Below are 27,137 nucleotides of genomic sequence, written 5' to 3'. Positions count from 1 at the left end.
TTGCTCGCTATTGTAACTTATTGTTATTTAGCTTGCAGCTAAAGTAGACCGCTGTCCCATTTGTCCCTCCAGTTCGACGCTGCTCCGACAGCGCTTGTTCTGATTAGGATTGCCGCTCACACTCACATTCGCACCGACTGCCAATTTTCAGTCTTCAATCGACCTACCATGCACGTTTATGGATTGCGGGTGGAAGCTGGAGTACCTGGAGAAAAAAGGCGAGTTTTGTTGCCAAGGCGCGTGCACGGTGGGGAGCTGGACAGGCCCCAACGAAGCCGTCAGGTTCGCCGCACGTGGGTGCACACGGCAGAGACACTGCATCCCAAATAACATAACACTTCAGGGAAAATCTTTGGTTTTTTTCGGGTTTGTAAGCAAAAGCTTAATGGCCGACTACATGCTGTAGTGGTATAAATGGGCCAAGTTATTATCAATAACGAGATGCCAGTGAAGGCTCTCGATACTTACTATATAGTGGCGAGGGCCGACTCGTACCGTTCCCCGGTTGCGTCAGCGTGCCCGTTTTAGCCCCGACCCAGAAACAATACGGACAGCTGAGAAGGTGAAAGTTTTGTGCTATATTTCAACAGTTCAGTGCTAAATTGTTGTCTTTACACGTTTTCAACATTTACCTTCCAACATATTTAATGTGTTTAGAAAAAAAGACAGGGAAATTGCTTTACAGGGTCTCTAAGTTTTCCGTTTATTGAGATGCACTTGACCCGATTGAGTTGGGAGGACAACATCTTTGAGGTTGCACGCCCTGTTATTGATCAGTAGGGGATGCAGCAATGAGCGCTCCCTCTAGTGGTCGATTCACACGATTACAAGAGTCACACTTGATTCGATCGGTAAAGCGAAGCAGTGAGCTGCGAGAGGTCAATGTGTTACACATGAGAACAGTCTTGTATGGAAATAACTGAACTAGCATGGTTGCTTTTTATTTGTTGTTTGTTTATTTTTACAGTGACGTGAAAGAATATTACTGACTTGTCCCATCACAAACAAGTAGATTATTATTTTTTTTTAAATACAATGAAATATCCAAGCGGCACAGTGGCCGACTGGTTAGAGCGTCAGCCTCACAGTTCTGAGGACCCGGGTTCAATCCCCGGCCCCGCCTGTGTGGAGTTTGCATGTTCTCCCCGTGCCTGCGTGGGTTTTCTCCGGACATTCCGGTTTCCTCCCACATCCCAAAAACATGCATTAATTGGAGACTCTAAATTGCCCGTAGGTGTGAATGTGAATGCAAATGGTTGTTTGTTTCTGTGTGCCCTGCGATTGGCTGGCAACCAGTTCAGGGTGTACCCCGCCTCCTGCCCGATGACAGCTGGGATTGGCTCCAGCACGCCCGTGACCATAGTGAAGAGAAGCGGCTCAGAAAATGGATGGATGGATGGATGAAATATCCAAAGTTGAACAAAATTTGTTCAGTGACACAATTTTAAAACTTTTTTTTTTTTTTTTTTGCATTTGTCTACATTCTATTTACCTTAGCATCTACTTAAGTAAAACAATCGATATTTATTTAAATGTACAGTATTGTAAAGTCTGTACTACATTTGCATTTACAAGAACTTTATTTACATGGAACCAAGTGCTGCACATAAGAACAAATAGTAACAATATAAATAATATACTATTGTTGTTGTATTATTTTCCATGAAAATGCTCCATTAGAATTTGAATGTGACAACAGCCAACTACTGCAACTTGTTCTCGTAAGCTTTTTGTCATATTCATTTTTTTTTTTTTTTGGCTGTTGTTATTAACTGCATGCATGTAATAATATTGTGTCAACAGGGAAGTAGTAGTCATGAGAAGACCTAATGCATGTCTCTGTCTACTAAATCCTAAAACTGACTTTCACATGTGGGAAGACTTATTCAGAGGTTTGGCCGTGGCGCCATCACTTGTGTCTGGAGCGCACCTGCAGCAGCGTGGGCGTCTGCTCCATGATGCGCAGCAGCAGGTTGTCGATGTAGTCCTCCAAGTCGCGGAGCTGCGCCTTGACCTTCTTCAGCTCTGCCTCGCATTTCTCCAGTTGCGCCCGCTGACACTCGGAAGCCGCCTGCTGCTTGTTTATGTCCATGTCCTGCTGCAGCAGCAAGGAGATGAGCTCCATGTTAGTCAGGTGCTCATACAGGGCCGACCTGTCATCTGTGGGCTCCTGTGGGGGACACACAAAAGAGGAAGACCTGTCAAAATAGTTTTGACCTTCAAGCATAGATCGTAAGGCTGATTTAGCCCTACTTCCTGCAGCTCATATTACATTTTGCACTTCTTTGTATTCCATCCAATTACGGGCCAGTACAAAAACAAATTATACCGAAGTTATCTAAAAGGTGAGTTTGAAATTAAAACAAACAAACGAAAAAATTGTCATATTTACGGAAACTGTCAGGATAATCCTGACAGAAGTTCATGAATAAAGTAATCCGTGAACAAAATTCAGCTCATCATACTCCTTTAATATGATTCTTAAGAAACCACCATACCCAAGGAAAATGAATCAATCAGAGACACAAAGTGTGGCCGACGAGGTGTCAATCATATCAGGAACCCTTGTGGTCAAAAGCGGGCACACAACCGCAGCCATGCACTGAGCTGTTACTTTGGGCTTCAGGTGCTATGCTTAAACTATGGCAGAATATACACCTCTGGAAAATCCAAAATAAAAATGCCCATCCCTCGTTTAGCAACATTTGGGCCTTAGACTAGCAAATAGAAGCAGAGTCAAGGGAACTCAGGCAGTGAAGATTTCAGAAGCAATGCGGAACAGGCAACATTTCCGCTCAACAAGCAGGTTTACCCCCTTTTTGATTTTTAATTGATTGTATGATCGAAAAAAATACAACATCAAACCAATAACATTTAAGACTCTGTTTTCCTGACCATGTTAAATCAGGTGTGGCATAAATCTGTGCAGAGGAATGTTCGACCGAGTTTTCGTAATTTGGCAGAGGTGCGCAATCGGCGGATTTTGAAAAAGAGCGAGTGACTCCTCTCATTTCCTTTAAATCCGGCGCAATATTCTCACATGGAAACATCTGTGTGGAAGAGCACCTTGCATAATCGCAGTGGGAGCATACAATGTTAGCGGTTACTCTTATTAAATAGAGAATGAGCCAGTCAAAACTGTTGGCAACTTACAGTGGGTACGGAAAATATTTAGTCCCCCTTAAAATTTTCACTCTTTTTTATAATGCAGCCATTTCCTAAAACCATTTAAGTTCACCCCCCCCCCCCACATTAATGTATACACAGCACCCCGTATAGACAGAAAAAAACTGAATTGTTGAAATTTTTGCAGATTTATTAAAAAAGAAAAACTGAAATAACACACAGCCATCAGTATTCAGACCCATTGCTCAGTATTTAGTAGAAGCACCCTTTTGACCTAATACAGCCATGAGTCTTTTTGGGAATGATGCAACATGTTTTTCACACCTGGATTTTGGGATCATCTGCCATTCCTCCTTGCAGATCCTCTCCAGTTCTGTCAGGTTGGATGGTGAATGTTGGTGGGGAGCAATTTTCAGGTCTTTCCAGAGATGCTCAATTGGGTTTAAGTCAGGGCTCCGCCTGGGCCATTCAAGGACAGTCACAGAGTTTTTCTGAAGCCGTTATTTTAGCTGTGTTCTTAGGGTCATTGTCTGTTTTGAAGGTGAACCTTCGGTCCAGTCTGAGGTCCCGAGCACTCTGGAGAAGGTTTTCATCCAGGATATCCCTGCACTTGGCCGCATTAATCTCTTCTTCGATTGCAACCAGTCGTCCTGTCCCTGCAGCTGAAACACACCCTCACAGCATGATGATGCCACCACCATGCTTCAATTCAACTGTTGGGACTGTATTGGACAGGTGATGAGCAGTGCCTGGTCTTCTCTACACATGCCACTGAGAATTAAGGCCATAAAGTTCTATATTGGCTCTTCTGGCAGTTCCTTTGACCACATGATTCTCATTTGCTCTGACATGCACTGTGAGCTGTAAGGTCTTATATAGACAGGTGTGTGGCTTTCCTAATCAAGTCCAATCAGTATAATCAAACACAGCTGGTCTCCAATGAAGGTGTAGAACTATTTTAAGGATGATCAGAAGAAATGGACAGCACGTGAGTTAAATATACGAGTGTCACACCAAAGGGTCATTATAAATACACCCAATGGATGCTATTTGTTAGCCCGTCTATGACATTTCCCATTATGCGTTATCATTAAGCTAGCGGACTTAAAGGTAAAGTTATGTGGTTGTTTTAAATAAACAACCTGTCATTTTCTTTGCTGTTTAGTTTGTTTGAAAGTAAACTTTAACTGAGAATGACATTAAACAGCTTGGAGCCTCTTTTTTGAAGATTTGTTCACAATGTCACACTGCTGCTTGTTGTGAAATGAGCTAAATTGCGTTCATTGCCACCAGTGCTTGTATCTCAAATTTTTGCTCGCAAATCAAAGGAAAAAAATGGTGCAGACGATGGCTCGTATCTCGAAAATGTAAATTGGGTCACTCGTATGTCGAGGCATCACTGTATATACTGTATACACTTTGTTTGTATACACAATACTGTTCCTCAGTTAGCTATCTGGGGCCTTTTATTTATTTTTGTATTTTTATGTATTTTGTAAAGCATTCTTTCTATTCTTTACAATTGGTGTATTGATTGTGATTTTGGTACTAAAACGCTCATCCAAAGCTAAATTACAGTTTTATGGAAGATTTAAGCATTTAGTCACAATGCATTTGTAAGTTTTAAGTATGTGCACCATGGTGACAAGTGGTTAGTACATCTTCCTCACAGATGAGAGGTTCTTGGTTAAAATGTAATTTTTGACACTCCTGTGTCGAGTTTGCAAGGTCTCCCCTTATTTGCGTGTGTTTTCTTCGGGGTACTCCACTTTCCGTCCACTTTAAAAATAAAACCTTGAAACCTGAAGTCAGACAAGTGTACCACACAGTCAAACATAACCTCAGCTACAACAGTGCTAACTGTACAGATAATGACTGTAGGCAGAGCAAAGGCAGAGGCAGTGGTTAAAGATGTCCTTGCTCCAAAAGCAGTGGGAAAGTGGAGTGCAACTGTGCTGTGGTAGATCGTACTCTATCTCTTTGGGTATCTTAACTGACTACGAAGTTGTGAGCATTTGGCACTCTTTTTTTCTACTTTATTTTCGTCATTGAAAATTAAATAGGAATCCATGTAATTCAGGATTTATGTAGCATAAGTAACAGCACTTTATGTGCAACAATGTTGCAGTCATGTGTAAGTAAGAAAGCATTTCAAGCTTTATGTGTGACTAATTCCTTTCTTGATCACCCCTTTAGTAAAAACATTGACACAAATAAAAGTCTAATAATAATGCATTACACCTATATAGCGCTCGTCAAGGCACTCAAAGACGCTTTACAATTGCAGGCATTATTCATTCACTCTACAGTCACACCCTGGTGGTGGTAAGCAACTTGTGTAGCCCCAGCTGCTCTGGGACAGTCTGACTGAAGCGTGGCTGCCATTCTGTGGCGACGGCCCCTGTGACTACCACCAAACATCCAACCGCATTCATTCTGCTGTGGGCGCCCCATCCCATAGGGGTCGGGGCCTGTGGGGCCATGGCCCCAAGATTCTGTGGTGGGTGTCCCTTATTTTCATTTCTGAACGGTGGAAACCCTGCATTTGCAGGTACATTAATCAATATCAAAAGGCATATAGAGGTGCTTGCATCAGATTTAGCAGGAATCCAAATTCCATCTGTTGGGCCAGCTATAGTGTTATGGAGGTTTAATAAAGTTGGGTTTTTCTGATGTCAGCTCACCTGAATTTTCCCCGGCCCGGCAGCCACCTGCTGGGCAGTGCGTCCCGGGCTTATGGTTGACTTGAGTTTCTCAAGAACTGAACGGCTCTCCTTCTTCTCTGATTGGCTTAAAGGCTTCACTAGGTGTGGTCTGCAAGGGGAGAGAGTTCAGAAACATAGATATAAATAGGTAGATATGAAATGCCACTTTTGAGCTGCATGCCTATGACACTATGCTAGGCGGGTCATATTTTTCCGTGTATTCTATGTGTGTGGATGGCAGGAAAACCAAAAGACCAAGGATGCCGGTATATTGTGCTGCATACAGTTGCATACAAGTTGTACGCCATACTATTACGACAAGGGAACTGGGAGTAAACTTTCATCTGTAATTTTGTTGTTGTCAGTTACGTCGCTTAGTCGGGCTACTACAGCACTCTGGCATATCTAGTATTCATATCTAAAGTCAGAACCACATGGACATTTGAACCCAGTTGCCATCTTATTTCCTATTTGAAATCAATTGGGTTCTTGCTATGACTAGCTCTAGTTTAAAGCGCAGTTGTTTCAGTGGTGGAAGAAGTTAAAAAAAAATCAGTCGACAATGTTAGCCACTGGGTCGGTATGAAATCTCAACAAACACAGTCTGGTGAAGCCATGAAAACTACAAGTCATCTGAAGAAAAAAATAATCTGAAAAACAAAAATGAACTTGATCTCCAATGGGGTCCAACACTTCCAAAAAAATTTTCAGGTGTACTATTACTACAAAATGTTGCTTTTTGGTAAGAAAAATGAAAAATAAACTCAGACGGAAAAGTCATGTGACACTGACATCGTAGTTTTTACCAAGCAGATAATGAGAGTTAACTCATTCCTATGCTGCTTAGTGCTCATATTTGTATGAGGACTGCTATAATATGCTGTCATGCATCAACCAGCATTTGTCCTCGGTTAATTTTGGAGTTATTTTGCATTTCAGCGACAGCATTCATGTCCTTCTTCTGGATGTGATGGATTGTTCTAGTCATAGCTAAATTTGCCTTAACAGGGAAAAACACTTAGGGCCTGATTTACAAAAAAATGTCCACATGCAAAAAATAGGCACAAACTTAATTTGGAAAGTACTCTACTAATCAAGCGCAAACAGGATTTCATCTGGAAAACATGCACAACCGCCACCCAGTTCATTTTGGGAAAAGAAAACACAAAAACATGAATTTGGCAGGCGGCACGGTGAGGGCGACTGGTTAGAGTGTCTGCCTCACAGTTCTGAGGACCGGGGTTCAATCCACGGCCCCTCCTGTGTGGAGTTTGCATGTTCTCCTCGTGCATGCCTGGGTTTTCTCCAGGTACTGCGGTTTCCTCCCACATCCCAGAAACATGGATGGTAGGTTAATTGAATAATCTAAATTGCCCGTAGGTGTGAATGTGAGTGCGAATGGTTGTTTGTTTATATGTGCTCTGCGATTAGATGGCAACCAGATCAGGGTGTACCCTGCCTCTTGCCCGAAGATCCCGCCCGTGACACGAGTGAGGAGAAGCGGCTCAGAAAATGGATGGATGGATGGATGAATTTAGCACACACTATGTGATTTATGAAACCTGAGATAAATTGGAATGGCTGATTTTACATCTTTCAATAGCATTTGAAAGGCAGGCGACAACCGACACATAAAGTGGTGTCAATGTAGCGCAGGCAAAATAAGAGGCAGCTGGGAGACGTTTTCATTTTTGAAACCGAGAATCAAACAAACAAAAATTATCACAAATAATAATCTATTCAGCAGTGCAATTTTGGAGCTTCTGAATGATCTAAGGGTTGATGTGGAGCCAGTAACAAGAAGGAGTCATGCCATATCACCTATGACAAAACTCCTTTCAACTCTGCACTTCCTTGCTTCTGGGTCATTAGACTTCATCTCATTGTGACAATTGGTGCTGGCCTCTGCCAGAACAGTTTTTTGGGCATGCTGTCCCAAGTTTTAAATGCAATGTTACACAGGATGGGCACTTGGGATTAAACAAAACATGGGTGTTTGCGGTTGTTGGCTTCCCCAAAATGATCTAACCAGTAGGTCTTTTTTCTGTAACTCAGTAATATGTTTGTTTGTCTTCCACGAACACTTCCAACAAACTTCATTTTGTGTTTTTAGTGCTCTCTCAAATGTCCCATGGTCAAAAACATTAACACTACCTAAATTGCCCCTCTTTTACACCTCATACACACCCTGCCAATAGCATGCGCAATCAGTACAATGAAAGAACACTTAATTTAGCGCTATTTAGCTATTTGGCATCTTAATAAATAAGGCCCTTAGGTGTGAGAAAAAAAAATCAAATTCCTGGGGTTCCAGTTGGAAATTTTGATTTTGTTGTCTAGTTGGAATACAGTGGGTGAAATAAGTATTTAACATGTCACCATTTTTCCCAATAAATATATTTCCAAAGGTGCATATTGACATGAAAATTTCACGAGGTGTTGAGAACAACCCAAGTAATCCATACACACACAATGAAAGTAGAACAAATACGCACAGAAATTAAGTTGTGTGTAATAATGTGAAATGACATGGGAGAAAAGTGTTGAACATATGAAGAAAGGGAGGATCAAAAAGTTGTGGAAAGCCAAGACAACACCTAAAATCTATCAATAATCAACCAGTAATCCAGCCCCTTCTCAATGCAAATGAATACCAGCTGGTTCAGTCCTAATTGATGGCCTAGAAAAATGTCTCATTGCCAAGGTGTGAGTCAAGACACATCTCATGATGGGTAAGAGCAGAGAGCTGTCTCATCATGAACTAATTGTTGCAAAGCATAACGATGGCATTGGTTACAGGCGCATATCTAAGCTCCTGAATGTTCCAGTTAGCACTGTTGGGGCCATAATACGTAAGTGAATAGCCAATCGTACAGTCATAAATTTGCCTCGATCGGGTGCTCCTTGCAAGATTCCCGACAGAGGAGTGCAAAGAATAATCAGAAGAGTTGTCCAAGAGCCAAGGACCACCTGTGGAGAGCTTCAAAAAGACCTGGAATTAGCAGGTACTGCTGTCACAAGGAAAACAGTGAGTAATGCACTCCGCCGCCACGGCCTGTATGTACGCTCACCACCCAAGACCCCACTGCTGAAAAAAAAAAAAAAAGCATGTCAAAGCTCATTTAAAGTTGGCTGAACAACATTTGGACAAACCAGTTAAATACTGAAAAAGATGATGTGATGGTGGACTCGCCCATGTTAGAATATAGTCTTGTCTGATGAAAGCAAAATTGAACTATTTGGATGCCATAATGCACACCACGTTTGGAGGAGAAAAGGCACACACCATACCAACAGTCAAGTTCAGAGGTGGGAAAATCATGGTGTGAGGCTGTTTTTCAGCAAAGGGTACTGGTAAACTTCACATCATTGAAGGAAGGATGCATGGGCAGGTGTACCGAGACATTCTTGACAAAAATCTGCTGCCATCTGCGAGGACTATGAATATGAAACGAGGGTGGACATTTTACCAGGATAAAGATCCAAAACATACTAGGAAGGAAACTCTCAATTGGTTTCAAAGAAAAAAATAAAGTTGCTAGAATAGCCCAGCCAATCCCCTGACTTGCATCCAATCGAAAATCCATGGAAAGAACTGAAACTCAAGGTCCATAACAGAAGACCACGGAACCTTCAAGATTTGAAGACTGCTTTTTAGGAGGAATGGCCCATAATCACACCAGAGCAATGCATGGGGCTAATTTCTCCATATAGGAGGCGTCTTTGAAGCTGTCATTGCCAACAAAGGCTTTTGTACAAAGTAATAAACAAATACCAGTTGGCGTGTAAAATATTGTTTCCCTGTGTCATTTCACATTATTCCCAACATCCATCCATCCATCCATTTTCCACTTATCCTCACAAGGGTCGCGGGCGTGTTGGAGCCTATCCCAGCTATCTTCGGGCGAGAGGCGGGATACACCCTGAACTGGTCGCCAGCCAATCGGAGGGCACATATAAACAAACAACCATTCGCACTCACAGTCACACCTATGGGAAATTTAAAGTCTTCAATCAACCTACCACGCATGTTTTTGGGATGTGGGAGGAAACCGGAGTACCCGGAGAAAACCCACACAGGCATGGGGAGAACATGCAAACGCACACACAGGCGGGGCCGGGATGTGGACCCCGGTCTTCAGAATTACGAGGCAGAAGTCCTAACTAGTCGTCCACCGTTCCACCTATTCCCAAAATCTGGTGAAATTTTCATGTCAATAGCACCTTTCGAAATACACTGACGTGTTAAATACTTATTTCAGCCGCTGTATACAACATGGCACACAGCGCATCTAGTAGGAGAGGGGCTGCTAACTTCAGGTATGAATAGAGGGTCAGCGCGCTGTAGCAGCCCGGCTAAGCGACATGCCTACGTGGCGGCCACGGTAGTGGGAGCAATGTTCCCATCAAAAGAAATGCATGTACATTGAAAATAAATATGAGCTACTTTTCAAAGCCTGTGGTATTAATACAGAACATTTGAAAAAAAGAACCCCAAAAAATATTCTCACCTATGAAAGGTTATTTCTAGTTTCCTTGTTGTGTTTGTATGGCATAGAGTGCCACCGTTTGCAGTGCAATGTGCAGGCAATGTAGTTATTTTGGTTTTCATGCCATCCACAAACATGGAATGTGCTGACACTTTTCCCATACGAGCTTTGCGTCTGCATAGGCATGCAGGTCATGGGGGTGTGTCCTATTTACCAATTTTTCATATCTATGACAGCAATAGACCAACAAGCAGGAAAAGCATCCATGCTACTTCCTGGTAGCCTGTTAAGCAATCACTTCCAAATATGGGCATATTTGCACTAGACGTATCTTAGCGAACTATCCTTTTTGAAGATGTTAAACATAAAACCAAAGAAATGGAGCAGACTTTGTTGTGAAAATGATTATAGCCTTGCACTTTTATTTACAGTAAATTTTCATTGAATTAAATATTTTTAATGCGAAATTCATGTTTTGTTAGTTTTGTTCTTTGAACACATTGTTTTGTGTGCAGCTGATTCTGGTTAATTTTGTGCACTAGTAAAATATATACCCGTTTTGAATTTGAAATGAACAATATTTTATTTTTCCAATTACAAAGGGTTTCAAAAAGAATTTGCTATAGCTACTGGACATTGAGACCTGCAGTGTAAATGCAGCCGAAGGGAGTGAACACATGAAATGACACAACATAAATTTGGAGGGTAAGTGCACAGCAACCACCAGAACTTAGGACAACATAAATACATTTAGCATCAAACAAGGCAGGCAGGCAAACAGTGAGGGGGAAAAGCGTAAAAAAATAAATAAAAAAACTTTCCATGTTTTGAATTGCCTTTGTCTTGAGTAAGTGCCTGCCTACACATGGGGAAGAGTTGAGTGCATTTCCTAGTGTGAGGACTCTCACCTGCTCTCCTGGCGGGGCAGGTTGCAAGCTGGCCAAGTCTCCTCTGTGAAAAGTGAGTGCAGTGCATCAAACAGCGGCTGATCAGTGGTGGAGGTAGTGTCGGGGGTGAAGGAGGAGGAGGTTGCGTAGGGTGCCACAATCAGAGACCTACTGGTTCCAGCGCTTTGCATAATTGTGCTTGACGAGCGTGTGGAGGTGCAACAGGCAGCGGAAAGAGGGAGATTAGCAGGTGTATTGGTTGAGGAAGTGAGAGAACAACCCTGCTCAGACTTTGGAGGACTTCTCAAATGAGGGGCGACTTTGGCATGAAGGACTTCAAAAGTAATCTCAGAGGGGTTTTCGGTCACATAATCCCCTAATAGAAGTGCTGAGTCATCATTTGAAGGTATTGGCGAACTAGGTATTGGTGAACTATCGTTCAAATTGCCATGATAGCCTGAGACTTTATCTTCATTGCTATCCAATGCCAGATTGGGAGATGGAGCTGAGCTACTAGGTTGATATGATGACGGACCTTCAATGACGAGTGAAGACTGCTGACCAAGATCAGTTTTGCTTGGATTGTCAGTGCTGTTCACTCTTGAAATTGCTTTCGGTCTAACACGTGCGCTGACTACCCGTGGAAACAATTCTCTCGCAGCTTGAGGGTTCCCATTATCATTACAGTCCTTTTTTTTCTCTTTGAAAGCATCATCCCTTCCTGTTTTATCATCACTGGACTCCAGATTGGCTACAGGTTGCTCCTGGGTTTCACAGATTTTACGATTGTTGATCTCAAATGGAAAGTCCTGCCAAACTGGAGAGACTTTGCAAGTTTTATGAGATAACATGGTTCTTTCCAAAGATGAGTCACTTTCGGGCATCTTGGTGTCTTTTATGGTGTTAGCATATGTAGCTACCTCGTGGTAAACAGCTGTTGTGGAATCTTGTGACAACTGCGGACCGATCCAACTTAAGATGCTGAGGCCTTTGACGTCTGCAACTGCTTTTGTCTGAGAAGATCCATCAGAATCCGTAAAGCCGAAATCAGAATCGCTAACATTCATGTTCAGATCTCCTAAGGTTAGCAAGGAAGTACCGTTTTTGTTCATGCATGGGGTTTGACTTATGAGAGAAGACTCTGCAGACTCTACTGGAGGGGGAGTCCAAACAGTCTTTAATTCTGACATTGAGAGTGAATTAGAGGACTTCTTCAAAAGGTCAGCAACAGAAGTCTCACAGTTTAGAATATTGCCAAGCCCGGTGCTATTCCCTACATGTAAAGTGGTTTGGCTAACATTTGCCTTGAAAACCCGCCCATACAAGTCTTGTTCAAATAGCATGCCCCCCCAGAAGTCAGTTGTGTCTTCCAAGGGTTCATACTTTTTCAGAGTCTCTTCGGACATAAATCCCGGGGAAGGGATGATTCCATAAAGCTGAGAGTTAACAGTGAGGGAATCTGAGGTCTCGCTGTCTGATGATACACTTGATGTCGGTCTTTTAAACTCTGGCTCTCTTCCATGTTGCAGTGAGGCCACTCCAGTCTGAGAGAGTAGATAGGCTTCTTTATGAACTGCCAGCTCTTGGCCTCTGTGGAGCCAACCATCAGAGTATATCTCATTCACTGAAGTTTTTATTGGTCTCCTTGGAGGTAATGGCGGAGGCTCCTTTTGGTATCTTTGTCGCTCTTGTATGTGATATTCAGTATGTACATTTGCTGCAATAGAACTACACCTCTGAGTAGACTCTAGAGTAGTTTCCAGTTGCATCTGAGAGGGATTTCCTCTGGGTGAGTTGAGTCTGTTTGAAGCAAACATGTCGAATGAGTCTTCCCAGTCCTGTACGCTCATTGACATTGGACGATCACTTGAGAGGTTGGAAAACACAGGGAGTGATATCTGCCTAGCGACAGGTTTAGGACGCTCCCTCTTGATGGAGGGTATAGTGTCTTGAATGGAACTGGGTATATCCTGGCCGGAGTGCTGAGAAGTGTACAGAAAGCTTGAGGAGCTAGGTGCACAAGGAGGGGACCCCTGCAGCTCCTCAAAGAAGGGGTTGGAGGGGGAGATGGGGGTCGATGGCGGGGTGATGGGATGTGTGTGATTCTGTTCAACGGGGCGGGAGTCAGAGGAGGAGGAACAGTGACTGCCTACAGAGGGCCAAAGAGGGAGTGGGGGGGATATAGCTGAGGTGCTTTCTAGCTTAGGAGACACTTCCAGCCTGCAGAGGAAAAGAGGGCACAGTGGTCCTCTTAGTTATGTTTCCCAAACATGGTTCTCACATAAACATTCACCAAAATGTTAGCTGATATTTCACAACAAATTGGGACTTTCTAGACCCAAAATTGGCCAAATGATAAAAATTGCTGTAGTTTAAGTCAGAAGTGAAATTAAATGCAAAAGAAGCAAAGCGTACTTGCAAAATAATTAAGCATGAACAAAATATGTACAGTAGCCATTTGCCTAAACACATAACATGGGTGCAAGTGAAAAGTGAAAATGATGGTGTGATTGGGTGGCATCATCATTGTGAAATGGAAAGACGAATGTGCTTAGTCCTGTTCTCAAACGATGTTCAACTCAAGACCACAAGTGAACAGGGGCAAGCCTGGACAGAAGAGGCTTCCAATAAATGTCATGACGGGAGACCAGACATCCCCACTGACTCACCTTGGCTTGTTCTGAGAGTCTGTGGAGCTGAACCAGCCTCTGAGCCTCCCTTCAGAGGTGGAAGCAGCCTGGCTTCCATTTGGCTTTCCTGGAACAGAATCGCTCCTACCTCCAGAGAATAAGGTCTTTCTAAGCTTCCACCCTTTGTCAGAAGAATCAGCATTGGAGGTGTCTGCCGCCTTTTCTTCCTCTTTTCCCTCATTCTTCATCTTGTCAAAGGACCAACGTCGCCCTTCTGCAAAGGAACCTTTGTCCTCGCTTCGCTTGGCGAGGTTCTGTAGGGAACGGGACAGCGGGGAGCATTTCTCCAACAAGACCAACTTGCACGGCAGGGCTCCAGCGTTCTTTGGGATTGAAGGCTCGGAGTCATACACATGGCTGCCATTTATACACACAGAAGACTTGGATGGACTCATATTCTGCGGGCCTTTGACGGACTCCATGGTGGGCTTTGCTTGAGGGATAGATGTTGTGATCTTACTAGCTTCATCGCTGAAGGCTCGCTTGTGTGTCAGAATCTTTGTGGCGTGCTGACTGGTGAGCACTGTAAAGAGGAGAACAAATGTCTTTTAGAACAATGAAGGACATTAAGAATTTAAAGTGAACAATGACAAGTGAGTAGCACAAAACCACCAAGATGAAAAGACAGATAAAATACTAAAAGACATAAAAAACTAAAATAAACTCATTCTTTTAAGTGATAAACAAATAAAAAAGGATGCCAGATTATCATTTGGTGTGACAACCTTTTAGAATGTTTAGTTGGACAATGTTTATTATTCAGGTTGTAACAGTACCAACATCTCGAGGAATGATGCATTGCAGTTTTACACCACTGCAAATTACAAGTGCACAAATACACAAAATATATATTGCACATAAACACACATAAAACAAAATGGATAATCAAATACTAAAATATATCATATTATATATCATACCTCAGGCCATGATGTCAAAGGTTTTAATGAGTTCAGGAGGCTGATGCTACGAGCTAACCAGAGTGATAAAAGAAGCCAAATTTTATTGACAGCCCAATGTTTAAACAGTGAAGCATTTAATTAGCAAGTCCAGCAAAACGAGAAATGTTTTTCAGAATTACAGTACGTCTGCTCATTTAGTGCTTTTGGATTTCTCCGCTAGTCGCTAATGTTTGAAGCTAGTAGCGCAGGCTAGCTTGTTAGGCTAAACGAAGATATAATGAAACAATTACATAATTAAAAAAACAATTACAACACTGTTTTAAAAGTTATTTAACATATCGTTACTGTTAGGCGGAAACTTTAAATCTCCAAAATGACTACTTTTGAGGAAATAAACAAAAATACGTCATCTTGCTTGAGTTACCAAACATATCATTCAAGTTGGTATTTCACTTTATATTGCTATCACATACCACTGCACACCAACATCAACACAACACCACCCCAAAATCATCTTCTATCGCTAATTTGATAAGCTAGAAATTTTATAATTTATTACTATGTCACTGATTATAATCAGGGCTCTAGACTAACTTTTTGCAATGGATTTGCACTGGCAACTTTTTTTCTTGGGTGCACTAGCATAAAAGCTGGGTGCACCCAAATTTTCGACTGCATCGTATTGAACACCGTAGTTTTACCGGTTCACTTTAAAAAAAACATTTAAAATGCTGCCTGTCTTTTTAGGCAGTATTGACTGGTAAATCATTTACTAACAATCTGGTCCACAATGTTCTTTATTTGAAGTACAATTCCACAAGACGGGTAACTGACTGAAAAGTGTTGGTGCTTAAAGTTCTCCATGTTAGAGTGTTGGTTATGACTTTCGGGTGAATCAGGCCTTAACTTGTCAATCGTTCTTTTCATCTTATCATTCTTGCTATTTCCACTTTGAATCTGATGGGCCTCTTAGGCCACTCACCTAGAGCTGTCACTATAACACATTTTTTAGAACGGTATATTTGACCAGAAACTATCGCAATAAATGATACTATTGTATATGCTGTTGTAATTTTTTTTATCCCACTGATATAATGATATTATAGCATAATAATTAAACTATTTCCATTTTAAGAGCAATTAATGTTTAATTCTCAAGAATATTGAACATGACATTGAAATATAGAACTATAAATAAAATATCTTAGATTATTTATTTTTTTAATGAAACAGACTCAGGCTATGTTCACAAAAATTGCACTTAAATAAATGCATATTAAACATTTGGCATCGAGGTAATTATAGTCATAACAGGCAATAAACTTCCAATCAAGTTTCAAGTTGGTTAAGAAAAAGTGCACAATAAAACATTAATAACAGCACGTGAAGATCAAAGCAACCCGTTTTTCATCAGGATTCGTATTGCCTATCAAAGGTCTGCAGCATTTCTTTAAACGCTGTTTTCTCAATGGCTGATCGAATGGCTGCGTGTCTTAAAGCGAGTGCCGCTATACTGTGGGTGTGCACCATATAACGCTTTCATGTTTATATTTGCATTGTTCGACAAAGACTTCCTTAATTGATAGTTGACAGGAAACAGGAAAAACAACACCATTTTTTGTTCCCAGCGGAAGAAATTGGGTGGGATGGTTGTGTTTTAAATGTATTTTGTCACTTTGAGGGTTACGTTGTGTTTTCTTTGTTGCGACTTTATACAAATTCAACTTGGCAGCTTGTTGGTGTTAGCGAGTTGGCTGCATTCATCTGGCTTGAATCCAAAATGTTCTCACATCGTTGCGGCGGCATTACAGGCTATGGAACTAATTCCGTTATGGCGCTCAAACTTTCTGTAATTGTACAGCGAAAGCCGTCGGAAAACTTTGTTTTGAGTACGCTAGCAGCACTCTCTGTGCGTCCGCATTTCAAACGCATGCACGCGCACAGACACATGCAGGCACGCACACACACACACTGCCAATACGAGGGGGTCCTGCCCTTCAATATCTCGGATTGGATAAGAGACCACAACGGGTTTAATCTATGTCTGGTTTCAAGGTTGCGGAGATTCTTTTTCCTCAAATGGCTGTGTGAACGGGTGCACCCTCTCGGTTTTTTTTTTGGCCCACCGTTGAGAAACCTCGACACTCTAGAGCAGGGGTGTCAAATTCATTTTTGTCTCAGGCCGCATTGTAGTTATGATTTCCCTCAGAGGGCCGTTAGAACAGTGAAATGTTTAATGACCAAATCATATTATGACCATGACACAACAAATTGAGGGATAACTAGTTTTGAAATCAGAAGACAAGGATAATAGTTTGTTCAAGTATTGTTTAAGTTACTGTAAACGAAGGGTTTGGTAAGATAAAAATGCAATATCTCAACATTATTGTTTATTATTATGACAATTTGGAATTTGGGTACAGATTTTAGCAAAAATCACAGAAGTTGACGAGCATGATTTGCTTTCGCGGGCCACATAAAATGATGTGGCGGGCCGCAGCTGGCCCCCGGGCCTTGAGTTTGACACCTATGCTCTAGAGCCCTTATAAATGGTAGGACACGTCAGCAGCGCCAGCCGTCCACATCAAAGTCTGAGCTCACGTCAACCCCAGACCAGACAAAAAGCCTTCAATACTTTGCAAAAGAAAACAACTGTGGAACATCATCTTCCTAAACCCTTTTCAAAAGTCTTCGAGCTATGAGTGCAATGAGTAGACTGAGCAATGAACGAGGTAGAAATGAGTCTCTACGCAACATACAGACGGGGGCTGACCACTTCCTTCTACATCGAAGCTTTACAGCTATCCATTTTTAACAAAACAGTTATTCAAATGTATCTAACCTATTTTCACGCATTATTGTCTCCAAAAACAGCCAGACTTTCAATCTCGACAATAAGGCCGCACAGGTCCTGCAGATTGAGGCGTAGAGGCTGAATCTCACAACACTCCTCAGACAGTTCAGCATTCAACTGAGTTGATCGATTTGTTCTCAAGCTTTTTTCAACACTTTAAATTTAAAGTTTTGAGTTTAAAGAATAATAGATGATGTGGAGACAAACGACGAGTATCAATTTGTGAAAAAAATGTGAAAGTGACCATATTTGGACATAGGAGGTTTCCGCCTGACAGTGATGACAGAGTTAACATAATTACACTTATTGGATCCATAAACACTTCCAGATTTGTTAGCTGTAAGATTCCCAAAGGGGGTAGTCAAGAAAAGTGTAATGGAAGCCAAGTAGATTGAAAACAGCACACACTACCTGTTTTAGTTAGATCTCTGTCTCTACAGTGGGGGTCCACTCGTGTGACGGCGGTGTAGACAGGCGAGCTGGGGAGATCTGAGAGCAGGCCGAGAGCGGGAGGAGGGCCGACGGTGTCACTCGCCATGGAGGAGGCGCTGCTGTCAGAAGCCAGGGAGGAGCATGACCTGGTGTCGGGCGACTTTCTCAGCTTCCCTTTGAAGAAATCTTTCATCTTGCTCTTCTTTTCCTCCGTTATCGCTGCGTCTCGCCCGTGGCCGGCGCCCTCGCAATCGTCGCCTAACGGCTGACCCGGGGTCACCGAGAGGGCAGCGTAGCGGCCCGGCACGATGGCCGAGGAAGATTCCACATCGGGGCGCTTTCTCCCTGTGACGCGATCCTTGAGTTTGCCGAAAGCGGAGCGCCGCTCGTCCTTGGCGGTGAGGTCGAACATGCTGGCCGTCATGTTATTGCGGGTGAACTGCACCGTCAGCTGCAATTCGCCACGCTCCTTCGCCTTCCGTCCCGCCTTCGAATGTAGCTTGAACCACCTGGGGTCATCACACAGGGGACACAATGACACTTCAGCTTCATCTTCATCGTCTCATACACATTTATAGCGTGATAAATGTAACAGCTTCCACTCTTCTGGGAAGACCTGCGACAAGCCGTGCTCCTTTGTGAGGTTTTGATGGGCTTGTTCGTCTACACCAAACTCATCCGAGCATGCCTTTCTCAAGGCTCAAGGTTTCTCTTTATGGACTTTTTGGACCGGGAAAAGAAAAGTGCCTTCCTCAAACTGTTCCCACAAAGTTTACCATTGTCCAAAATGTCATGATAAAATGAAGAATCATGATCACAGTGGACCAGGAGTCAGGCGTGTCAATAACAGAGGAATGAAGAGTTGCAGGTCATTCAAGTTGTAAATAACAGAAAGAAAGTCAAAGCTTTGGGATTTGTTGGATCGAGCCCAGGGTCTAATCTAAACATGGAAAAACGCCACTGAGCACCAGATTGACCAATCAACGTGGAAATATTGATCCCTGTCCTACTTGCAATACACAGTAGGCTACTGTGTGTTTGTGTGTGTGTGTGTGTATATATGCAACCATCCATCCATTTTCTGGGCCGCTTCTCCTCACAAGGATCGCGGGCATGCTGGAGCCTATCCCAGCTGTCATCGGGCAGGAGGCGTGGTACACCCTCAACTGGTTGCCAGCCAATTGCAGGGCACATACAAACAAACAACCATTCGCACTCACAGTCATGCCTACGGGCAATTTAGAGTCTTCAATTAATGCATGTTTTTGGGATGTGGGAGGAAACCGGAGTGCCCGGAGAAAACCCACGCAGGCACGGGGAGAACATGCAAACTCCACACAGTCGGGGCCGGGGATTGAACCCGGGTCCTCAGAACTGTGAGGCTGACGCTCTAACCAGTCATCCACCGTGCCGCGCGCACTTCAAACATATTTAATGTATTTAGAATCAAATCACCAAACAGGATCTTTAAGACCTTTTGGTGAACTTAAAAAAAAAATTTTTTTTAAATAAATAAAAAAACAAAATTTAAAAAAAAGGCTGCCATTAAAAAAGTCATTAAAAACAGTAGAGCTTGTAGTGGGCCAATACCTTTGCACATTACTTATTATAGTTTGTAGTTTTTTTATTTTATTCCAGGAGGTTTGTTTTATATATATTTATGTGAAGCACACAATCTGCAATCAATCTATCCCTCCATCCACCAGCCATGCATTCATTTTCTATGCCGCTTATCCTCATGAGGGTCGCGGGTGGACTGGAGCCTATTCCAGCTGCACTGGACTAGTCGCCAGCCAATCGCTGGGCACATATACAGTGGACAGACACAGACAAACAACCAATCACACTCACACAGGAAGGCCAGAGCCCGGATTTGACTGGGGGGTGTATGTAATAACTAGTCGGCCACCGTACCGCCAGAATGTGCTCGATAAAATATATCATTATAAAGAAACTTTCCTTTCCACATAGCATCTGGCACCAGAACAAAATGGACAACAACAAAGAGATTGATTTCCTTTTGGAAAGGCCTTCCGTATATTACATAATCAGTCGATTTCGCTGGGGGGCTTGTGCTCATAATGTGACCGCTGACTTTGACAACCAAAAACTTTATATCCCTCACAGCACATCCCGACATCTGATGCATGAGTGTACTTTAAAACCTAGATTGCAATAGGAGGTGCATGGACCAATATCATCGCTCTTCCTGCCTCTTAAATCTTTGGAGTCCGCAAAATGTTTTTGCTAAGAGCATGGAATTCTGAGTGTATGTTGCGCAGTGTGTGGACACCAGTGAAGGGCGGGTGGAGGAGCCCCAATTCAAGCCAGATGTGCTGCAATGGTGCCGTTACGTCACCTGTGCCAAAACAGTTATATTTCTCAAATGGTAATTCAATAGAGGACTTCTATCATTGACTTTAGCATTGAAATCATTCCAGAAGCCACAAATTGAAAGATGTTTCAATTGAATGGTCCAAGCTTTGGTGACTGAGATGTGAAAATGATATGTCATGTAATGTTACAGTATGTCCTGCCCTGAACTGCTCACAAGCCAGTTGAAGAAGCTATGAGGAATTTGACCCGAATGTGTTAAAACTTCACTCCAACACCACCAACACCATCGTCATGATCTGAACACAAACTGAAAGCCGATCTTTACAATCATCTTTGGTGTATTTGCACTCATCCCACTGAGGGGGTTTTCCCTCATATTTCGTTCACCTTATTTAACAAACTTACAAATAGCTCTCAGTTATGATGCAGTTAAGTTTTACACCACTGACAAAAAAATGACATGCAGTTTATGGATTGTTCAGTGGTCATAAGGGTATACGTTACAGTGAGCAGTGAAGCTGGAACTGGGGCCTTAGTCGGGGTGGAGGGAATTACACTGAACAAAAATATCAATGCAACACTTTTTGTTTTCGCTCCCATTTTTCGTGAGCTGGACTCCAAGTTCGAAAACATTTTCCCCTCAAATACTGTTCACACATCTGTCGAAATCAGTGTTAATGAGCATTTCTCCTTTGTCGAGATAATCCATCCCACCTCGCAGGTGTGGCATATGAAGATGCTGATTAGACAGCATGATTATCGCACAGGTGTGCTTTAGGCTGGCCACAATAAAAGGCCACTCTGAAATGTGCAGTTTTATCACACAGCAGAGTATCTTTTTTTATTCACTTTATTTACGAATCGATCAGCACACAGCTAGCATCTATTTGACATGAAACTACATTCTTCCCTGTGTCCTTTCCTTCGCTTCTTTTTGATGTAATATATTTACGCAGTGTCCCCTAGTGTTCCATCTGAGATACCACAGTTGGATACAATTTTACTTTTATAACAAGATGACAAACTTCGATTCCTCTTTTTTTAAATGAATGCCAAATGTTTTTGATACTGATGTAATGCCAAATTTAAACTGAAATCTATTTATATTTGTGTTTGAAATTGCCTCGCTAGGAATCTTTATAGAAAAGAAAATGCACTTTCCTGCTCTATGCACAACGTGAATTTAAGAAAAATACTGTTGATTATCTAAAAGAGGAAACCCTTTGGGCATTCATTCTTAAGTGAAATGTCTCATTTCCTCTTGTGCATTCATAATTGCTCTTTAACCAAGCAAAAATATATTTTAACCTTGCACTTGATTATTCCCATAGAATTGTCAGTAGAATACTCGATTATTACTTGCAGCACTAACCATCCATCCATCCATTTTCTGAGCCGCTTCTCCTCACTAGGGTCGCGGGCGTGCCGGAGCCTATCCCAGCTGTCATCGTGCAGGAGGCGGGGTACACCCTGAACTGGTTGCCAGCCAATCGCAGGGCACATACAAACAGACAACCATTCGCACTCACAGTCACGCCTACGGGCAATTTAGAGTCTCCAATTAATGCATGTTTTTGGGATGTGGGAGGAAACCGGAGTGCCCGGAGAAAACCCACGCAGGCACGGGGAGAACATGCAAACTCCACAAAGTCGGGGCCGGGGATTGAACCCGGGTCCTCAAAACTGTGAGGCTGACGCGCTAACCAGTCGTCCACCGTGCCGCCAATTGCAGCACTACTGGATGCAAATTCTTATTTGTGACAGGTCTGTTCAAATCACTTCAGAAATAAAGTGAGAAAAAGTAAGTCATCGCATAGCATTTTCAGAGATAACCGAAAACCTACTATCAATCGGTTTCGAACGGGAAATAAACTATAATTCACTTCTTTATTAAATTTGTTCTGATAAATATGGATTTTAAATGACATTAAATATATAAATGCAGTCTTAATTAAATTAAAACATTTGAATTAAATATAAATATTATATATATTTTTATTTGTGTAAAATTACTCCAAAGGACTCGAAACTCAAAGTGTAGGACTTGCGACTTTGACTCAGGACTTGCCTGTCTCGACTTGGGACTGACTTACTTGTGACTTGCAAAGCAATGACTTGGTCCCACCTCTGGTAATAGCCCGTCAGCAACATTGAAAAAGAAAAAAAACGAAGCGCCACATGCCAGAAACCACCACTGAAATTCACCGAAAATTAACAGTAATTCGTTATGGGCTGTAAAGGGTCAACCCGTGGACACAAGCCACTGATGGGTCTCTCCTCATTGCCACTGTTCTGAAGTTTAAGACCTGCAGTTTCAGAAATAGAGGTGCAATAAGTGTCCATTTTTGTCCCTACGATCTACAACAAGGTAAAAAGGACCAATTACTGGACTCAAAGGTAACTTGTACTTTTTTTTTTTAGCGGCCATATGAGTCACGGATTTTACTGAGCAGTGTAAGTCAAGTGTCAAGGTTACAAGAAGTAGAAGCTTTGTCAGAGCCACGCATGTGACAAGCTATTGTAACACTGTAGGGATTATGGTGTCCTCTTTGCGGAGAGTTAAAGTATCCCATAGGTCTCATTATTGGATGAAGAAGGAGTGACAGTATCTTCAGTCCGTAAGGAACTGGCTATAAATGACTGAACTATATGGTTAAAAAAGCTAAAACGACAAAAGAACAATCGACCTGATACAAAACAAAAGATACGGAAAATGGGACTACCGGTAGTTGCTGATGAGAACTTAATTGCTTGTGATTAAAGATGATGGATCCTTGAACAAGGCTCTGATATCCAAGAAATAAATTGCAGGACAAAAAAAATAAAAAAATAAAATAAAATACGGAAAAATGGTTTTGGTTAGTCTCAAATGCTACGTTGCTTCTAAGCTATGTTTGTGATGGCTGATGAGCCAAACAGTCATGTGGCCATATTGAGCCACAAAATAAACGGTAATTCAGTCTGTAGCTACAGGATCACATGACATGACTTTGGCTCCTCCAGCGTTGTAGAACAGGAGGTAGAAGTGCGGTGGACTTCAAAGATCACAAATGTTTTGTCGCAATCGTAAAAGTTGGAAGTTATGGCGAGTTCTCGCTTCTATGTCACGAGTGAAAACAATGTTGGTCTTCTGTTTGTATATGGAGTTGCACAGAACTGTTGTCCTGCAGGCGATCTTGAATCACGGATGCATACGGCCATAGCACTCCAACTGAGACGACGATCTCCGCGGAAGGAGGCATCCGATAGCTGCACGAACGGAAACCGTTCCCGCAGAATGAACGGGAGAAAGCGGTGCAAGGTATAACACGGCGTGGCAAACGATTGACGAGAGCTTGGCAGCAGGCTAGTTGACGAGGGAGGAGGCAGACGGTCCCAGGCAGCGTCCATTGAAGCATTTTATGGCACTGGGACGGACGGGCGCAAAACCAACCGGGGTTTTACTTTTGGCCACGGTTCGATGCGGGATCCAGGTTAAAGTATTCCATTTTAGGCTAAACGTATCCCTTTCCGGTTCAAAAGATAGTTTTCAAATGATCAAATCGGATTTTTCGACGTCTTTATTTTGGGATAGTACAAGGCGTGACGATTCGTAAGTCGTTTCTTACCGTCAAGGCAAATTAGCAAGTGGGGATAGAGGGAGTCCGAGTCTGAGTTTCAAGAAAAACGACGATTGTTGCGACTTTGTCATGGTGAATCCATTCATCCATTTTTGATGATGCTGGTCGTTTTAGGGCTGCGGTGGGCTGGAGCCTATCCTGGCTGACCTTGGTGAGAGGCGGGGTTCAACCTGGACAGGTCGTCGGCCAATCGCAAGTCACATATGGACAAACAACCTTTTGACACCTGTGTGGACCATTTAGAGTTGTCAACGGAGCTAACGTGCGCGTTTTGGGAATATGGGAGGGAGCTAGAATACCCAGAGAAATGCCACTCAAGCATTAAGACAACATGCAAACGCCACAAGATGTTTCGAAGGAGATTTGAACCCGAATTTACTGTCTTCGAGGCTTGTCCGCTGTGCTGTCATACTGATTGTAAAAGTCATCGCGTGGGGGCCTTTTTAGCTGCAAACCACGTGACCGTGCACTTACTGGTCTCTCCGGCACGCGCCCTCCCGAAACACGCGATCCAGCGGGATGACGGTCTGGCCGAGGAACACGTCGAGTCCAATCAGGACTCGGTGCATGACGGTGAGGACCAGGTCGGCGCTACCGGGCGGGTAGGCTCCGCGGCCGCCTCCAGCTGCGCCATCCTCCTCCAGGATGCCCGGCAGGAGCTCGAAGCAGCACTCTTCGGACCACACGGGCACCTCGGCCTTGTCCACCAGGCCGGTGGTGTACTTGTCCTTGCCCACCTGGACCACCGCGTACAGGTAGCGGCTGCCGTGTTTGCTCTTGGTCCGCAGCCCCCTGGCGCGCAGCACGGTGACATTGACGTGCGTGGGCAGCCACCGCTGATCGTCGTCCAGGTCGACGAGCGACATCATCTTGGAGCGCGGCGTTCGCTGTCACTCGTCAGGCTGCGAGGCGGCTCGGAGCAGCCGGTGTGCACGCGACCATCCCGGAACGCGACCGGCAGGCGCGCCAGACACGCTGCGACGGCGCAGATCTGCCGAAAGCTGCACAATTAGCCCAGCCGCAAATAAAATGGCTCTGTACAGTACCGGAATGTCAACACACGCTGGAGTTGTTCTGGGCGGAACCATCGCGGTCACGTGACCATCGCCGGAGAGAAAGACAAAACCATTTGAAGCAATCATATCTATGAAAACCACGTGCGACCATGTGCAGCCCGTCGTCACCGCGTTGCGTGATGACGACGCGACACCGACATCAGAGGGGGGGGGAAAAAAACAAACGACGAAGACGATGACGCCAAGCACGTGCAAGCGCTTGCGTGGAGAGACTGCTTATTTATTACACAGTGTATGCGGCACAAATTATGAGGCTTACCGACGTGCTCGTCATCTGTGTAGCTCTGACGCGACCTAGTGGACACCGGCGTGAAATGAACAAACATTCGCATGAAATATACACTCGAGGATTGCCACTTTGAGAGGTGGCAGACGTACTGTACTGTGTTTTATGGACTCATTAAAGTGAGTACGCCCCGCACATTTCTTAACTATTTTTATTTAATTTTTTTTTGACCAGCTATCCGTTCATCTGTAGGTATCAATTTGGAGCCATTTATGTATTTATTTTTCATTGACTGAAAATACCGACCCTTTCCAAAATAAATGTAATATCATGGAAAAGTTTATTCATTTCCATAATTCCATTCAAAACGTTAAATTTTCATTGATTATAGCCGCGGGGCCCACAATTTAAAGTATTTATTTGTTTATTTTTATATAATTTGGGTTTCCAGCGCATAAAACCCACGAAATGTATCCATCCATCCATTTTCTCTTCCACTTATCCTCACACGGGTCGCGGGCTGCTGGAGCCCATCCCAGCCATCATCGGGCAGGAGACGGGGTACACCCTGAACTGGTTGGCAGCCAATCGCAGGGTACTTACAAACAAACAACCATCCGCACTCACATTCACACCTACGGGCAATTTAGAGTTGTCAATTAACCTACCACGCAGGTTTTTGGGATGTGGGAGGAAACCGGAGTGCCCGGAGAAAACCCAGGCAGGCACGGGGAGAACATGCAAACTCCACACCGGAGGGACCGGGGATTGAACCCCGGTCCGCAGAACTGTGAGGCAGACGCTCGAACCAGTCGACTACCGTGCCGCCTACTAAATTCATGTTTTTGTATTTTCTTTTCCCAAAATGAACTGTGTGGCGGTTGTGCATGTTTTCCAGATGAAATCCTGTTTGTGCCCATTTTTTGCAAATCAGGCCCGAAGTGTTTTTCCCCTGTTGCGGCAAATTTCGCGATGACTAGAACAATCCATCACATACAGAAGAAGGACATGAATTCTGTCGCTGAAATGCAAAATGAACTGAGGACAAATGCTGGTTGATACATGACAGCACATTATAGCAGTCCCCATACAAATATGAGCACTAAGTAGCATAGGAAGGAGTTTGCGCTCATTATCTGCTTGGTAAAAACTACGATGTCAGTGTCACATGACTTTTCCATCTGAGTTAATTTTTCATTTTTCTTACCAAAAATCTACATTTTGTAGTAATAGTTGACCTGAACATTTGTGAGGCAGACGCTCTAACCAGTCGCCCACCGTGCCACGAAATCAGGAATTCAAAAAATTTGAATACTGTGAATAAATCAGCCCAAATTTTGCAGGCCATAAATGTTTTCAACTGAGTGTCACACACTAATCCTCTCCTAAACTCAAAGCACCTGCATAGGTTTCCCCAGGTGTCATTAAATGGCTTTGGTTTGGTTCAATTGTCTCAGTTGGGTTCAGTATGGGGAAGACTGCAGACTTGACAACTGGCCAGAAGATCATCATTGTTACCCTCCATAGGATGGGTAAGCCACAAAAGTTCCTCGAGTGCTGTGTCCAAGCATATCAATGGAAAGTCTAGTGGAAGGACAAAATGTGGCAGAAGAAGATGCACCAGCAAAAGAGACCATGGGCTTCAGCAGAATATCAAACAGAGAAGATTCTAGAATCTAGCAAAGATCCAGAAAGAGTGGAATGAGGCGGGAGTCACAGCTTTAAAAAACACCACATTTAGACGCGGGTCAAGCCACTTCTGAGCCAACGTAGGAAGTGTCTCAACTGGGCC

At 43.3% G+C, this 27,137-nt stretch overlaps 1 protein-coding gene across 4 annotated transcripts; it reads right to left on the bottom strand.

The window, feature by feature from the left end:
• Nucleotides 1-1,324: 1,324 nt before the first annotated feature.
• On the bottom strand, nt 1,325-25,151 carry rab11fip5b (RAB11 family interacting protein 5b (class I)). Of its 4 annotated transcripts, none has more exons than XM_061685857.1 (6): nt 24,518-25,151; nt 18,066-18,595; nt 13,878-14,421; nt 11,230-13,428; nt 5,811-5,940; nt 1,325-2,170 (listed from the first exon to the last, which is right to left on the bottom strand). In XM_061685857.1, the coding sequence occupies exons 1-6, from the start codon at nt 24,910-24,912 to the stop codon at nt 1,910-1,912; spliced, it is 4,059 nt and encodes a 1,352-aa protein (XP_061541841.1). In that variant the 5' UTR covers nt 24,913-25,151; the 3' UTR covers nt 1,325-1,909. The 4 variants fall into 4 exon arrangements, 3 of the variants coding, with proteins under 3 accessions (XP_061541841.1, XP_061541843.1, XP_061541842.1); XR_009769209.1 differs by having other exon boundaries at nt 2,089-2,170; nt 12,129-13,428; XM_061685858.1 differs by lacking the exon at nt 1,325-2,170 and adding an exon at nt 3,584-3,788.
• Between the last annotated feature and the right edge of the window lie 1,986 nt (nt 25,152-27,137).

The sequence above is a fragment of the Phycodurus eques genome, chromosome 9 (genome assembly GCF_024500275.1).
Source record: "Phycodurus eques isolate BA_2022a chromosome 9, UOR_Pequ_1.1, whole genome shotgun sequence".
NCBI classification, from domain to species: Eukaryota; Metazoa; Chordata; class Actinopteri; order Syngnathiformes; family Syngnathidae; genus Phycodurus; species Phycodurus eques.
Note: the sequence above shows the minus strand (reverse complement) of the source record. Positions and strands in the feature narration are given on the sequence as shown.